Source organism: Neovison vison, chromosome 2 (genome assembly GCF_020171115.1).
Source record: "Neovison vison isolate M4711 chromosome 2, ASM_NN_V1, whole genome shotgun sequence".
Taxonomy (NCBI): Eukaryota; Metazoa; Chordata; class Mammalia; order Carnivora; family Mustelidae; genus Neogale; species Neogale vison.
In genome coordinates, this window is record NC_058092.1 from 101975048 (window position 1) to 101992895 (window position 17848).

Sequence of the window (17848 nt, forward strand, 5' to 3'; positions counted from 1 at the left end):
ACCGATCAAAATCTTTGATATGCAGCAAAGGCAGTCCTAAGAGGGAAGTACATAGCACTACAAGTCTTCCTCAAGAAACAAAAAAGATCTCAAGGGGCACCTGGGTGATTCAGTGGGTTAAGCCTCTGCCTTCAGCTCAGGTCATGATCTCAGGGTCCTGGGATCAAGCCCCACATCAAGTACTCTGCTCAGCAGGGAGTCTGCCCCTCCCCCACCTGCCTCTCTGCCTACTTGTGATCTCTATCTCTGTGTCAAATAAATAAATAAAATCTTAAAAAAAAAAAAGATTTCAAATACACAACCTAAGCTAACCAAATATCTAAAAGAGCTGGAGAAAGAACAGCAAAAAAGTAGGAGAAAAGAAATAATAAGGATCAGAGCAGAAATCAATGAAATAGAAATCAAAGGAACAGAAGAACGGATCAATGAAACTAGGAGATAGTTCTTTGAAAGAAGGGATAAGATAGATAAAGCCCTGGGGCGCCTGGGTGGCTCAGTGGATTAAGCCGCTGCCTTCGGCTCAGGTCATGATCTCAGTGTCCTGGGATCGAGCCCGGCATCGGGGTCTTTGCTTGGCGGGAGCCTGCTTCTCTCTCTCTCTCTCTGCCTGACTCTCCGCCTGCTTGTGATCTCTTTCTCTGTCAAATAAATAAATAAAATCTTTAAAAAAAATAAAAAGATAGATAAAGCCCTGGTCAGACTTACCAAAAAGAAAAGAGAAAGGACCAAAATTAATAAAATCATATGATTTTATGAAAGAGTAGAGATCACAACCAACACCACAGAAATACAAGTAATTATGACAACATAGTATGAGCCATTATCTGCCAACAAATTAGGCAGTCTGAAAGAAATGGATGCACTCCTAGGGACATAGAAACTACCAAAACTGAAACAGGAAGAAACAGAAAATCTAAACAGACCCACAACCAGCAAGGAAATTGAAGCAGTTGTTAGGACCAATTTAATGTTAAAACCTGTTTAACTATTGGGGCCTGCTTAGCTGGAGCAACTCCATATTGCCTAGGTAGCCATATTGTTGTTTACATCCACAGACTTCATTCCAGGAATAAACGCCCCAGTAGTTCCTGGTATGGTTCCGGGTATTGATTCCAGGAGTAAACACCTTAACAATAAAAGCCACATACCTTGGGTCTGCGGTTATGCCCTACAAAATCAGCCTGTGAGATCAGGAGGGGGTTGCTCTCTTCTGAGGCAGCCCTGGCTGGTCAGTCTGACTTCTAATGCTTGGCATAGAATAAAGTTTCACACAACTTTTACTTTGTCTCAGTCTCGTTCCCTGGCCGGTCAGTCTAACTTCTAATGCTTGGCATAGAATAAGGCTTTGATAATTTTCACTTTGTCTCAGTCTTGTTCCTTTGATAATAGACCCCAATAGCAGTAATTAAAAATCTCCCAGCAAACAAGAATGCCAGGCTGGACAGCTTCCATGGGGAATTCTACCAAACATTTAAAAGAAGAATTAATACCTATTCTTCTGAAGCACTTTCAAAAACTGGAAATGGGAGGAACACTTTCGAACTTTTTCTCTGAGGCCAGCATTACCTTGATCCCCAAACCAGACAGAGACCCCACCAAAAAAGGAGAATTACCGACCAATATCCCTGATGAACATGGATGCCAAAATTCTCACCAAGACACTAGCCAATAGGATCCAACAGTACATTAAAAGGATTAGTCACCACGACCAAGTGGGATTTATTCCTGGGCTGCAAAGGTGGTTCAACATCTGCAAAGCAATCAGTGTGACACACTACATGAATAAAAGATAGGTCAAGACCATATGATGCTCTCAATAGATGCAGAGAAACCATTTGACAAAGTACAACATTCTTTCTTGCTTAAAACTTGTCAAGGGGTAGGAATAGAAGGAACATACCTCAATATCATAAAAGCCATCTATGAAAAATACCACAGCAAATATCACCCTCAATGGGTAAAAACTGAGAGTTTTTTTCCTAAGGTCAGGAACACAGCAGGGATGTCTACTTTCTCCATTACTATTCAACAAACCACTAGAAGTCCTAGCCTCAGCAGTCAGACAACAAAAATAAATAAAAGGCATCAGAATCAGCAAAGAAGAAGTCAAATTCTCACTCTTTGCAGATGACATGATATTCTATGGAGAAAACCCAAAAGACTCTAACCCAAAATTGCTAGAACCCATACAGAAATTCAGCTGTGTCAGGATATAAAATCAATGCACACAAATCAGTTGTATTTCTATACACTAACAATGAGACAGAAGAAAGACAAATTAAGGAGCTGATCCCATTTATAACTGCACCAAAACCCATAAGATACCTAGGAATAAAACTAACCAAAGTTTAGTTTTACAAATGATCTGTACTCAGAAAACTTATAATGGATGAAAGACCTCAATGTGAGACAGGAATCCATCAAAATCCTAGAGGAGAACAGACAGTAACCTCCTCAACATTGGCTACAGCAACTTCTTTCATGACACCTCTCCAAAGGCAAGGGAAACAAAAGCAAAAATGAACTTTTGGGACTTCACTGTGCTAAAAAATTTCTGCACAGCAAAGGAAATAGTCAATAAAACTAGAGGCAACCCACAGAATGGGAGAAATATTTTGCAAATGACATTAAAGATAAAGAACTGGTATGCAAGATCTAATAAGAACTTTTGAAACTCAACAAGCAAAAAACCAACAATCAAGTAAAAAAAAAAAATGGGCAGAAGACATAAATAGGCACTTCTCCAAAGAAAACATACAAATGGCTAACAGACACATGAAAAATGTTCAACATCATTAGCCATCAGGGAAATTCAAATAAAAACCACACTGAGATATCACCTTTCAACAGTTAGAATGACAAAAGTTAACAAGGCAGGAAACAACAAATGTTGGAGAGGATGTGGAGAAAGGGGAACCCTCTTACACTGTTGGTGGGAATGTAAGTTGGTACAGCCACTTTGGAAAACAGTATGGAGGTTCCTCAAAAAGTTGAAAATAGAGCTACCTTATGACCCAGTAATTGCACTACTGGGTATTTACCCCAAAGATACAGATGTCGTGAAAAGAAGGGGCACATGCACCACAATGCTCATAGCAGTGATGTTCACAATAGCCAAACTGTAGAGGGAGCGGTTATGCTCTTTGACAGATGAATAGAAACTGTGGTTCATATATATGATGGAATATTATTCAGCCATCAGAAAGGATGAATACCCACCATTTGCACTGACATGGATGGAACTAGAGGGGATTATGCTAAGTGAAATAAGTCAGGCAGAGAAAAACAATTATCATATGGTTTCACTCATGTGTAGAACATAGGGAATAGCATGGAGGACATTAGAAGAAAGAAGGTAAAACTGAAGCAGGGAAATCAGAAGGGAAGATGAACCACGAGACACTATGGACTTTGAGAAAAAACCTGAGGGTTTTGTGTGTGGGGGGAGGGATGATGGGTCAGCCCAGTTATGGGTTTTAAGGAGGCACATACTGCAATGGGCAGTGGGTGTTATATACAAATAATGAATCATGGAACACTACATCAAAAACTAATGAAGTAGTGTATGGTGACTAACATTAAAAAAAAAGCTATAGAACACTCATGAAAGAAATTGAGTAAAATAAAGAAATGGAAAAGCATTTCATGCTCATGGATTGGAAGAACAAATATTGTTAAAATGTCTATGCTATGCAAAGCAATTTATACATTCAATGTAATCATCAAGATAATACGACACTGGTACAAAAACAGACACATAGATCAATGGAACAGAATAGAGAACCCAGAAATGGACCCTCAAATCTATAGTGAACTAAACTTCATCTAAGCAGGAAAGAATATCCAGTGGGAAAAAAGACAGCCTCTTTAACAAATGGTGTTGGGAAAATTGGATGGCCACATACAGAAGAATGAAACTGGACCATTGTCTTACACCATACACAAAAATAGACTCAAAATGAACAAACGACCTAAATGTGAGACAGGAATCCATCGAAATCTTAGAGGAGAACATAGGCAGCAACCTCTTTGACCTTGGCCACAGCAATTTCTTGCTACAAACTTCTCCAAAGGCAAGGGAAACGAAAGAAAAAATAAACTATTATGACTTCACCAAGATAAAAAGCTTTTGCACAGAAAAGGAAACAGTCAACAAAACTAAAGGGCAACTGACAAACTGGGAGAAGATATTTGCAAATGACTTATCAGATACAGGGCTAGTATGCAAAATCTGTAAAGAACTTATCAAACTCAAAACCCAAAGAACAAATAATCCAATCAAGAAATGGGCAGAGGACAAGAAGAGACATTTCTCCAAAGAAGACATCCAAATGGCCAACAGACACATGAAAAATGCTTGGCATCATTTGGCACCAGGGAAATGTAAATCAAAACCACAGTCAGTAGTCAAAACCACACCAGTCAGAATGGCTAAAATTAACAAGTCAGGAATGGATAGATGTTGGCAAGGACAGGGAGAAAGGGGAACCATCTCACACTGTTAGTGGGAATGCAAGCTGGTGCAGCCATTCTAGAAAACAGTTTCAAAAATTTGAAAGTAGAACTACCCTACAACCCAATAATTGCACTATTGGGTATTTACCCCAAAGCTACAAATGTAGTGATCCAAAGGGGAACCTGACCACAAGGTTTGTAGAAGCAATGTCCACAATAGCCAAACTATAGAAAGAGCACAGAAGTCCATAAACGGATGAATGGATAAAGATGTGGTGTATATATACAAAATCGAATATTATTCAACCATCAAAAAATGGAATCTTGCTATTTACAATGACATGGATGGAACTAGATGGTGTTATGCTAAGCAAAATAAGTCAATCAGAAAAAGACAATTATCATATGATCTCACTGATCTGTGGAATTTAAGAAACAAAAGAGAGTATCATAGGGGAAGAAAGGAAAAAATAAGTCAAAACCAGAAAGGAAGACAAACCATAAGAGACTCTTAGTCATAGGAAACAAACTGAGGGTTGCAGGAGGGGAGGTTGGTGGATTGGGATAACTGGGTGATGGACATCGAGGAAGATATATGATGTAATGAGCACTGGATATTATATAAGACTGAAGAGTCACAGACCTGTACCTCTGAAGCCAATAATACATCATATGGCAATTAATTAAATTAAAATAAATAATGTTAATAAAAAGAGTAAAACAGTGGTTGCCATAGCCTGTGGGAGAAGGAAATGGGGATTTATTAATCAATGTGTATAAATTTTCACTCAAGATGAATAAGCTCTGTGGGTGCCTGAGTGGCTCAATGGGTTAAGGGTCTGCCTTCAGCTCAGGTCATGATCTCAGGGTCCTGGGATCAAGCCTCGTGTAGGGCTTCCTGCTCAGTGGGGAACCTGCTTCTCCTACTCCCTCTGCAGTTCCCCCTGCTTGTGCTCCTTCCTTCTCTGTCAAATGAATTAATAAAATCTTAAAAAAAAAAAAAAGAAGAAGAATCTCTGGAAAGCTATATTCCCGATTAAGGGGAGGAGACTTGGATTGGGAGTTTTTTTTTATTCACCAGCAGATAAAAGTTCTTAAATATCAGTATTATGGGTATCCTAAGGAATTTATATTTTTTGTAAATACTCATGCCTTCCATTTTTTAATATACAAGAAAGAAAACATTACTTTTTATTCACACTATAAACATTTTCTTTTTTAAAAGTCTTTATTTTAATTCCGGTTAGTTAACATGCAGTGTTATATTAGTTTCAGGTGTAAAATATAGTGATTCAACAATTCCATATGTCATCCTGTTCTCATCATGGCAGGTGCACTCCTTAATCCCCATCATCTGTTTAACCATTCCCCCTTCCTTCTGGTAACCATCAGTTTGTTCTCCTTAGTTAAGAGTCTGTTTCTTAGTTTTCCTCTCTCTTTTTAGTCCCATATGATCTTTGGATTTGTTTCTTAAATTCCACAGATCAGTGAGATCATATGGTATTTTTCTTTCCCTGACATGTTTTGCTTAGCATAATACTCTCTAGCTCCATCCATGTGGTTGCAAATGGAAAGATTTCATTCTTCTTTATGGCAGAATAATATTCCATTGTTTATATATTCCACATCTTCTTAATCCATTCATTAGTCGATAGGCATTTGGGCTATTTCCATTATTTGGCCGTTGTTGATGATGCTGCTATACACATCCCTTGGTATTGTATGGTTTTTGGTGCAACTGTATATGGAGCTGATTCCTTGATTTCTCTTTCTGCTGCTTCTTAATTAGTAAATAGAAATGCAACAGATTTATCTACATTGTTTTTGTGTCCTGTGACATTACTGAATTCATTTATCATTTTTACAGTTTTTTTGGTAGAGTCTTTTGGGATTTCTGGGTACAGTATCATTTCATCTGCAAATCGTGAAAATTTTACTTATCTTTGTCAATTTGGATGACTTTAATTTATTTCTCCAAGTATGTATTTATTAATTTACTTATTTTTGTTTGAAGTTTTAAATTTCAGTTAGCTAACATATAGTATTAGTTTCAGGAGTAGAATTTACTGATTCATCAATTACCTGTAAGACCCAGGGCTCATCACAACTGCCCTCCTTAATACCTATCATCCACTTAGCCCACTCCCTGCCCACTTCCCTCCAGCAACCCTCTGTTTCCTCTCTATAGCTATGTGTTTTATGGTTTGCCTCTTTCTTTTTTATTTTCTCCTGTGTTCACCTGTTTTGTTTCTTAAATTCCACATATGAGTGAAATCATAGTATTTGTCTTTCACCAACTGATTTATTTCTCTTAGCATTATACTCTCAGCTCTATTCATGTTGCTGCAAATGATGAGACTTCATTCCTTTTATGTTTTATGTCATTATGCAATTATTCTGTTTAAAACAAATATATATATCAAACAAATATATATCAAAATATCTATCTATATATATCAAATAAATACATATATATCACATCTTCTTTATCCATTCATCTGCTGAGGGACACGTGAGCTACTTCCACAATTTGACTATTATAAATAATGCTGCAATAAGCATATGGTTGTATATATCTTCCCAAATTAGTGGTTTAGTATTCTTTGGGTAAATACCTGATATACTGCTGGATCAGAGGGTAACTCTATTTTTAACTTTTTGGCGAACCTCCATATTGTTTTCCAGAGTGGCTACACCAGTTTGGATTCCACCAACATAGTAAGAGGGCTCCCCTATCTCTGCATCCTCGCCAACATCTGTTGTTTCCTCTGTTGTTAATTTCAGCCATTCTAATAGGTATGAGGTGCCATCTCTTTCTAGTTTTGACTTGTTGTTCTCGGATTATGAGTGATGTTTAGCATCTTTGAGTGTATTTGTTAGCTATCTGAATGTTTTCTTTCGAAAAATGTCTATTCGTGTCTTCTGCCCATTTCTTAACTGGATTATTTGTTTTTTGGGTGTTCAGTTTGATAAATTCTTTATGGATTTTGGATACTAGCCCTTTATCTGATACATCATTTGCAAATATCCTCTCCCATTCTGTTGGTTGCCTTTTAGTTTTGTTGATTGTTTCCTTTGTGGTGCAAAGGCTTTTTATCTTGAAGTCCCAATAGTTCATTTTTACTTTTGTTTCCATTGTTTCTGGAGACATGTTTAGTAAGAAGTTGCTATGGCTGATGTGGAAGATGTTTCTTCCTATGTTCTTCTCTAGGATTTTGATAGTATTCTGTCTCACATTTAGGTATTTCACTCATTTTGAATTTATTTTTGTGTAAGGTATAAGAAGGAGGTTGAATTTCCTTCTTTTGCATGTTGCTGTCCAGTTTTCCCAGCACCATTTATTGAAGAGACTTTTTCCCTTTGGATAGTCTTTCCTGCTTTGTCTAAAAATAGTTGTGAATCTATTTCTGGATTTTCTATTCTGTTCTACTGATATATGTGTCTATTTTTGTGCCAGCACAATACTGTCTTGATGACTACAGCTTTGTAATATAACTTGAAGTCCGGAATTGACTGTTTCCTTTGCTGTGCAGAAGCTTTTGATTTTGATGAAGTCCCAGAAGTTTATTTTCGCTTTTGTTTCCTTTGCCTTTGGAGACGTATCTTGAAAGAAGTTGCTGTGGCTGATATCAAAGAGATTACTGCCTATGTTCTCCTCTAAGATTCTGATAGATTCCTGTCTCACGTTGAGGTCTTTTATCCATTTTGAGTTGATCTTTGTGTACGGTGTAAGAGAACGGTCGAGTTTCATTCTTCTACATATAGCTGTCCAGTTTTCCCAGCACCATTTATTGAAGAGACTGTCTTTTTTCCACTGTATATTTTTTCCTGTTTTGTCGAAGATTAATTGACCATAGAGTTGAGGGTCCATATCAGGGCTCTCTACTCTGTTCCACTGGTCTATGTGTCTGTTTTTATGCCAGTACCATGCTGTCTTGGTGATCACAGCTTTGTAATAAAGCTTGAAATCAGGTAAGGTGATGCCGCCAGCTTTATTTTTGTTTTTCAACATTTCCTTAGCGATTCGGGGTCTCTTCTGATTCCATACAAATTTTAGGATTATTTGCTCCAGCTCTTTGAAGAATGCCGGTGGAAGTTTGATCGGAATGGCATTAAAAGTATAGATTGCTCTAGGCAGTATAGACATTTTAACAATGTTTATTCTTCCGATCCAAGAGCATGGAATGGTCTTCCATCTTTTTGTGTCTTCTTCAATTTCTTTCATGAGTGTTCTATAGTTCCTCAAGTATAGATCCTTTACCTCTTTAGTTAGGTTTATTCCCAGGTATCTTATGGTTCTTGGTGCTATAGTAAATGGAATCGATTCTCTAATTTCCCTTTCTGTATTTTCATTGTTAGTGTATAAGAAAGCCACTGATTTCTGCACATTGACTTTGTATCCTGCCACGCTGCTGAATTGCTGTATGAGTTCTAGTAGTTTGGGGGTGGAGTCCGGAATTGTGATGCCCTCAGCTTTGCTTTCCTTTTCAAGATTGCTTTGGCTATTTGGGGTCTTTTGTGGTTCCATACAAATTTTAGGATTGTTTGTGCTAGCTGTGTGAAAAATGCTTTTGGTATTTTAATAAGGATTGCATTAAGTATGTAGATTGCTTTAGATAGTATAGACATTTTAACAACAGTCATTCTTCCAACCACAAACACTGGAAACCTTTCTATTTCTTTCATATTATAAACATTTTCAAATGCAGTACTTATAAATGTGAAATTAGGAACATTTGTTTTAAATGGAATAATTGCATAATAAGTTAAGGATGAGATCAAGAATAAGGAAATCACTGGAAAACAGCAGCAATATAGTTGATAGAGAGTAGAGTATAAATATCTTAATCTGAAATCACGATAAGCTATGTTCAGAAGGGATAGGATTTTTTAGTGAATGTGCGTGATAATAGAGTTAATACATAATTTGTTAGGCAGAGAATGACTTCAAATGCTGGTTTAGAAACAAACCAAATATAAGATTAAAAGACAAAATCCCAAATAAATAAAAAATACTAACAAATTTAATGGGCTCTCTAACTCACTAGAGTACTACAATATTTGCACAAGGTAAGAAAAAGATTATAACGAACCTATGGAATGATGTTTCTGCAGAAAAGGAGTTACATAGTTAGGCAGACATTTGGATCACTATGATCTATATGTAGTTTGAAGTCTATATAGCATAGGGATTATCTTCCAATTTTGTAAAGCTTTTTTTTTTTTTTTAAATCTGTTTGCCTATATCCCTGTAAAATGCATGGGAGCCCACAAAATTTCTCAATTGGTTCTTGGTTAAATGACATATTATTTTGTGGTTTGTAAGGAAATAGCTTCCAGTTGGAGAATTTGTTCATTAAATGTGGGGTAAAGTAATCCTTTAAGATGTCCAATGAATGGTTCCTTTAAGACTGTTAAGTCCTGAAGCACACTGAGCATTTCCACAATCACAGGACTCATAAAAATATCATTATGTGGAAAACCAAGAGGATACTTTGAGAAATCATGCTTTTTTGGGGGCATGAACAGACTTATTTTCCCAGGCTAGTTAACAAAGATAACTGAAATATATATAATTTTTATGTATATGTGATTCTATGTAAAATTGTATATATGATAAATTGTTTCAAATGTCAAAGCACTGTTATTTTCTATGTATGAGCAACTATATATATGCATACATGTAAACACACATGTATGTACGCACTCAAACATATATTCCCACCTTTCTAAGAAAAGAGGGGCATTAAATCAAAACAAGTTTATCAACACATGAGCAGATTGAGGATGGGCAGATGCCCTTGGTCATGGGACACTTATCCTTGCTATTGTGCTTATTTTACCTGGGGCCATTCCACTTGGTCCATAGTAACTTATTGAGAGGCAGATCCCATTTTCTAAGGTGGCAGAAAAAGATCCAAACTTGCTGATAACTTTATTCTCTGCATCTGATTTTCCTAAAAGGCAAATTCAAATCAAGGACATTTCCATTTTATTAAAAAGAAATGGAAGCAAAACAGTGCAAAATGGAAATCACATAGATAAAAATGTGGACATAATTAATTCAATTATTGATATATATGTATGTACCAATGAATTATTATGAAATTATTAGAAAACTTTGTTTTCAAAGAGTATTTAATAAATGGGAAAATGTTCATGATGATAAAGTAAGAAATACACTGCAATAGTGGCCACTGCTGGGGTGGTAGAATTAGGTGCAACTCTCGTTTTCTTTAAATATTCTTGTATTTCCCAATTTTTAAAATAAACCACATGGTCTTTTATCAAGCAAAACAAAGAAAAGTAATTTAAAAATTTCTGTTTTAAGGTCTGGAGTACATTCAAACTTTCAAACATCATGTTCTTGAGTTTGGAAAATACTGGGACCATGAATTTATTAGTAAGATTTGGCTATTTGTCTTATTACGAGTTTGAGTTGAAAACATCCTATTAATTAACTCTTCTCCTTTTGCAGGTATAACCTATGTCACACTGGGCAGATAACATTGTTTCTCTGGGTGGTGTTGCCTAGAGATGTTAAATAGTGTTATCAGGAAGTTTCATGTTGTATCTTCAATGGACGAACACCTGGAGCTCTCATCTATTAGCAGGTAAAGACTATCAAGACCAAATGTAGGATTTTTCTCTTGTCCTTGCAACCTAAGACATTTGATACCATGGAGAGAACTAAGTGATAGAGCAGAGAAGGAAAGCCCAGCATTTGTAGTGAATATTGGAGAAAAGCTAAAACTTCAGTAGAAATCAACTAATGCAGACCTGAGTCCTAGAGACTGCACTTGATACAAGTTGTATAAAACAAAATTCAGGCCAGAATGGACATTGCAAATGCAATGTTGCTACATAAAGGTAGCCAGCTACATAGACTTTGTATGATAACTGGAATCAATAGCTGGTCATCCAGAGGGGGCAAAACCAAGTTAGCAGTCCACTGTCGATGTGCTATGTATATAATGCAGGTACACATTACCTCAGGGAAAATGTATATAAGCAGAATCGCAAAACATTTTCCTTACCATCTGGAAAAATGAGCCTAGTTGCTAAGTGGAAGAGATGTGCGGGTTTGACACAGAGATGCTACTGCTTACCTGTTTCAAGATTTTGCTCTTCCTCTCTTTTTTCTTTCACATCTTCTGAAGAACAATCCTCTTCTTTTTTTCCCTTTTTCACAATTTCCTTAGGGTCTTTTAAATGAATTATAAAAGTATGCTTGTCCTTTTTCACTGTCACCTTGATAAAAGTTGGCCCTGGGGAAAATAAGGGATAGAAGACTGCTACTGATGCCCCATTAAGGTCCTTGACAAGACATCTAAATAATGCAGCATAGAATGTAGCTAAGAGCATGGAAACATCTATGGACATCACTATTTTATAGAAAGATGCCTAAGGAGTAATGCGATGTGATTTAAAAAAAATTTTCAAAGACAACTTTATTCATGACACATTAAAAAAAAAAAACCTCCCACCCCCCTGGAAATGAGTAAAATAAATAAATAAATAAAATCTACCTCCTGTTCAATAAAATCAAAGGGGAAAAAAGGGAATAAAATAAAAGGGAAAAATAAAATAAAAGGGAAAAAAAGGCAAAGGAAAACAAAACAGAACAAAAAACCAGAAAACAAAGAAACCCACCCCAAAACAAGGTAGTGCATTTCCCCAGGGGGTAGGGGATTTTACACTGGAGCTCTGGGAGCAGGAGGGAGATCTGGCTACAGAAACCTGCAAAGAAAGACACTCAAAACAAAAAGAAACAAAAGGAAATAAGAGAGATCACCAGGCAATCTGGAAGGGCAGAGAGCCTGAAAAGAGGGGTGGGGTGGGTGGCAAATTGGCAAGACAAGAGCAGGTGGAGGGGAGGTGGAAAGTTAGGGAGAAGATGGAGGGAAGGTAATAAGCAGAACAGTTTGGTGTGCTTCCAGGGCCCTGGGTAAATACCCCCCCCTACCACCCATGCCCATCTACCTTTGAGCAGCCCACAAGGGAGTGAAGTCGGACAGGGAAACAAGGGGAGCAGTTTGCGCAGTTGAGACGTGTACATGGTGAGACCCCAGAGTGAATGAGCAGCCCCCTGCCCCACTCCCTGGGCCTTCCGCTCCTCTGCAAAGCAGGTCCCTCCTCAGCAGTTAGTTATGGGGATTCTACCCCCTTCCACAGTATATCTTTAAAAAAAAATTTTTTTTCCATCAAGATAATTTTCTATTTTTCTTTTTCTTTTTTTTTAAATTCTTCCCCCCCCCTTCTTTCCTCTTTTTTTTTTTTCTCTCTCTCCTCCTAAGACACACTCTTTTAGTAAGAGGAATACCATGATGTCACTCTAACCCAGCCCCTGTAGATGTGACCCAGGAGCCAGAAATAAATGGCAAGTGGTTCAGGGAGATGTTTGCAGACTTTCTAATTAAATTACAAAAGAGAAAATACATTGGTTGAGACTATTGTACACCTATACTCAACTTGGTGATTAATCACATGAGCTAGTTGTATTTTACAGCTTATAAAGAATTACATCAATGGTAATTAGAGTATTGTTATCATTAGTAGCAGCAAATCAGAGTTTTCCAAATGGCAGTTTCCCTCTTCTGGTGTTCTCATTTTTTGTCTACTTTTTCAGCTTTTCTCTTCTCTTCTTCTTCTTTTTTTTTTTAATCCAGCTTGTTCTTTTCAACTTTGATTGAGCTATCTTCTGCCTAATTGAAAGGATTAGTATTTGCTCTGACTCGTATGAAACTAATAAACATGAGCATATACAAATTTCCATAAGTGTGAGGAATAGTTATGGAAAATAGAACACAGCATCACAAAACTTGAGTCCAGGAGTTTTCTCAGTTATGTGATTTTGAGCTCCATTTTAAATTACTATTAATTGTACCCTATACCCCAGGATGATATTCAAAATATTTAAAATATCAAATATCAGCTATGAAAACATATGATCATATAAATATGTGTACCTATATTAATAACAATCCCTATCATGGTTTAAATAAACAAACCTTATATAATAAAATGGTCTGACATTTGATATAAGTTGTATCGCCAACCATTGTTTAAATAATTTGAATGACTTTCAGGCCTTTTTATTTTAAAAATTATTGATGTGATCTTTTGTTTGATGGGGTGATTATCATCTAATGATGCTTCCACTTGAGCCATGACTTCACATAGGGAACAGCATGTAACTTTTGCAATGACTTCCTTCCTAAATTGGTAGATATTAGATGACAAGAAAGAAGGAAGGGAAGAGAGAGGGGTTAAGAGAGAGAAAGGTAGAGAGAAGAGGATAGGAAATGAGGAGGGGTAAGCTGGTGCCAGACAGAGGGTGGGGGTAGGAGGAGCCTGTGTTACCCCTTGCTGGGGGGCATAACCTTGTGGACATTAAATAGGGCCCTGCTCAAATTTCTTCCACACTGACCTCCTCACAGTTCTGAGAGACAATAAGCTACCAAATAAAGCCCAGGTTCTCAAATCCACCTGAGAGATCTTTTTTTTTTTTTTTTTTTTTTTAAATTTACTTGACAGACAGAGATCACAAGTAGGCAGAGAAACAGGAAGAGAGAGAGAAGGGGAAGCAGGCTCCCTGCTGAGAAGAGAGCCTAATGCAGGGCTCTCTCCCAGGACCCTGAGATCATGACCTGAGCTGAAGGCAGAGGCTTTAATCCACTAAGCCACCCAGGCACCCCTACCTAAGAGATCTTTAAAGCCCAGTGAAAAGATAGACCCTGCAAGATGTCCCTGACAGGTTCCCTAGAGCTCATATCTGCTTCTTGGGAAGAATTACACATTTCCTTTAGGGGTTTTCTAGACTAGGTCCTCGCTGCATCCACAAGGCTCATCTCATCTCCCATTCAAAGACTTCTGAATCCAGAAGAAACTTCTCTGTAGCAAAAATACCTGGACCTTGGCAGCAGAACCCCAAGCTTGGTGCTCCAGAGCCCAGATTAGAAATTTGCTCTCAAATCACAGTGTGTGCTTGGTTTCTGAGATAACGCTATGTGCTGTAATTAATATTACTAATTAATTATGTTTATTGTGGTTACTATTATAGTATTTTTGAATCATACAGAAACATTTCAAGATTTTAACAACCAGAAAGTTTGTAATAGTATGTCCCAGCTAACCTCTCAGCTGGCTTGTGCCTTGCAGTCAATTGTAACAAATAACAGAAGTGCTGAATGTGGTGTATAATAAAGAAAATTGGGTACATTACCACTCTCACCTACCACATCCAAGGGTACAAGGCCCCAAGATGATTTGAAATGGGTTAGTATCTTCCAAACTATTAACCGGCTGTGTTCAAAAGGTACCTTTTTCAAATGTTGTCTTCTCTACTTCAATCTGCCCTCCGTCTGAAGGATACAGATAAGAATTTGTTCCTGAGATTTGGACGGGTATGTCTCCCATATTATATCCATGAAACTAGAAGGGAAAACATCAGGCTTTGAGTGAGAAATGGCAACTACAAAAATCAACTCATCAGTGTGAGCCAGTTAAAGATGCTGTAAGCTTAATTCTGCTAAATGAATGTCTGTCACTTTATAGATTCACAGGACAGTGTCCATATTATCTTTAGCACCTCCTGTGATATTACAAGGACAGGCAGAATTAAAGGAGGTCCATGATTTTAAAATCTGTTCACTGGAGCATCCTTCCAGGTAGTACAGATCAAATAATTATACAACTGAAAAGCAGTGGGAGAAGAAATCAATTTCTCTTTCATTGGCTATTAATTTTCTGTTTAAAGTAAACTGATATATTGAGGAACAATGACACTTTATGCATTTTTCTTGACACGTTATACTTTAGGAAGTAATATGGTAATGACATTTTTTGGTAAGTGTTGCTAATAGAACTCCAAATGATTGTGATGCATGCTAATGCCTGAGAACTGGCTTAGAGTAGCTGTTAGAAAGAACAAGAGCTGTTACATTTTTGTCCATCTCTTGCCCATTAGGTTTTCCTTATAAGACTGCCTGGGGGACAGACTGGCAAAGGGATGATTTTACCAAAGCCTACAAGCAAAATACAGGGGTGCATACTCAGCAAGGCCTGTCACCTGAGACAATACAGCTAGCTTTTGTATTCACTTTGATCGTTCACAGTTGCTTTATTTACATTAACCTGAATGAATGTTTTTGTGTCAAATCTCCATTTTTTCTTGCCCTTAGTAACCTAGTTTCACAGTACTCAAGAAAAACTGGCCTGATGGTATTCCCATCTTGGTGACTGGCTACAGTGAAAGTCCTAGGTATCTGAGGGTTGAGTATGGGTCTGAGATCACCTATGTTAGAAGAAACTTCAAGACCTTCTGTGGTATCAGTGAAGACTGGGAACCTTGTGATTCCACAAAAGCTGTGTTTCTCTGAGAACAATTTGTAAGGACCCAAAGAGCCTTCTTGGAACGCTGATTTTACCGGATAAATGATCTCGGGTTCTGGTTGCTGGAGGGGTTCCTCTGCTACTTCTGGAATCTTTATTTGTTCTTCTTTAGATTTCTCCTTGAAAAGAAATTTTTTCTTTGAAGCTTTACTGTCTTCTTTCTCTACCTTTTCCTTGCCTTTCTTTTTACCAGCTTCCTTACTCTTCTTTTCTGCTTTTTTTTCTTCCTTTAAGCGCTCTTCTTCTGCTAATCGATCTTGTTCTTCTTTCCATGCCTATAAACACATTTAAAAAAAAATTAACAGGATTTTGAAACAAATTAGATCTCATTCAGGTTCATTTTGGAGAATACTTCATACGCTTTTTTTTTTTTTAAATATTTTATTTACTTATTTGACAGACAGAGATCACAAGTAGGCAGAGAGGCAGGCAGAGAGAGAGAGAGAGAGGGAAGCAGTCTCCCTGCTGAGCAGAGAGCCCGATGCGGGACTCGATCCCAGGACGCTGGGATCATGACCTGAGCCGAAGGCAGCGGCTTAACCCACTGAGCCACCCAGGCACCCCTTCATACGCTTTTTGTAAGGCATCTCTGACAAATTAAGATACTGAGCTAGAAACCCTGGAGTTACCCTTGACTCTCTTCTTATACCCAACTTCCATGTACCACGTCCTGCCAAGCTCTTTAGAGAATTCTCTTTACTGAGTTTCCTCTCTCACATTCTTTGAATTTTCCTTTAATTCAGGTCTTCTCATTTTATCCTGAACTATTACATTAGCCTCTTAGCTGGTCTCCCTCCCTTCTATATTTTTCCACATGAATCCAGTCCCTAGTTTAAGTCTTCTTAATCCAGCAATATGGTGGACCAGATGTTCAGAGAAACACTCCTGGCATAAAACATTTCAAAAATGATAGATAAAATGTAAAAATCATCATTGCAATGCATAGCAGGGCTGGCAACAAAATAAAAGGTATGAAAAAGCACCAATCTAGTGAGGAACAGGAGTATTCAGGACAGAAGTTTCTGAGGGCTTTATGTCCATCCCTGGCAGCTTAGAACAAGAGTTTCAATGAGTTACAGGGACTAGAGAATTAACCTGGGAGATCAAATCAGAGACCTCTGAATAGAGCAGATATTAAAAAAAAATGACACCTTCGTTGTGTGAACTAAAAATCAACAACAACAAAAAAACCCCAAAACCTTTCCCTATAGAGGAAGAGCATGAATTCTAGCTTGCTTCTTTGTCCCTGAGTTAAAGGTTGAGAAGAAGTGGGGGGAATCTCCCCTGAGAACTAATGACAAGTTGTCCTCACACAGATTTGAGGCCAAAATATATTACCTTAAAAATGTATTCTAAAAAGGTTGTGGGTGGATATGCGCTCACAAATGAGAATGAGTAAGTAAGCCAGAAGCAAGATTCTGAAGGAGAAGCATACTGTGAAGACATATCTGTAAAGTCGAAGAAGATATTGGAATTATCAAATAGAGGATATAACATAAGTATTTTAATCTGCTTAATCTTTAATTTGTTTAAAGAGAAAGAAGTGTCCAAAGTTAAATAGGAAACAAAAAAAGTATCAAAAATAGGAAGGTGAGTTTGAAATCTCTGTTAGAAATGAAGTAGAACTTTAGAAAAGGTAACATTTGAATAGATTATGGCTGAGTCATTTCCAGAGTTGATGAAAGACATGGACCCTAACATTCAGGAAGGCCAGTGAGTTAAAAGCAGGAAGTAACAGGGGTGTGTGGACTTCAAAAATAAGTCAGTCAGAGAAAGACAAATATCATATGATTTCATATGATATTTCATAGTGTGATCTATTCTGAAGAATACTCCATGGACACTCCAGAACAACGTGTATTCTGTTGTTTTAGGATAGAATGTTCTGAATGTATCTACGAAGTCCATCTGGTCCAGTGTGTTATTCAAAGCCCTTGTTTCTTCTTTGATCTTCTGCTTAGATGATCTGTCCATTGCTGTGAGTGGGGTGTTAAAGTCT

At 37.4% G+C, this 17848-nt stretch overlaps 1 protein-coding gene across 1 annotated transcript in view; it reads right to left on the minus strand.

Annotated features, from left to right (window-relative positions):
• The window catches only part of SPAG17 (sperm associated antigen 17), a 241725-nt gene that overhangs the window by 93356 nt on the left and 130521 nt on the right, over positions 1 to 17848 (minus strand). Inside the window, exons 21-24 of the mRNA XM_044239012.1 lie at positions 15885 to 16124; positions 14778 to 14889; positions 11565 to 11723; positions 10299 to 10412 (exon numbers count right to left, since the gene is read on the minus strand). Coding sequence (XP_044094947.1) covers positions 10299 to 10412; positions 11565 to 11723; positions 14778 to 14889; positions 15885 to 16124 — 625 coding nt within the window. The remainder of the gene's footprint in view (positions 1 to 10298; positions 10413 to 11564; positions 11724 to 14777; positions 14890 to 15884; positions 16125 to 17848) is intronic.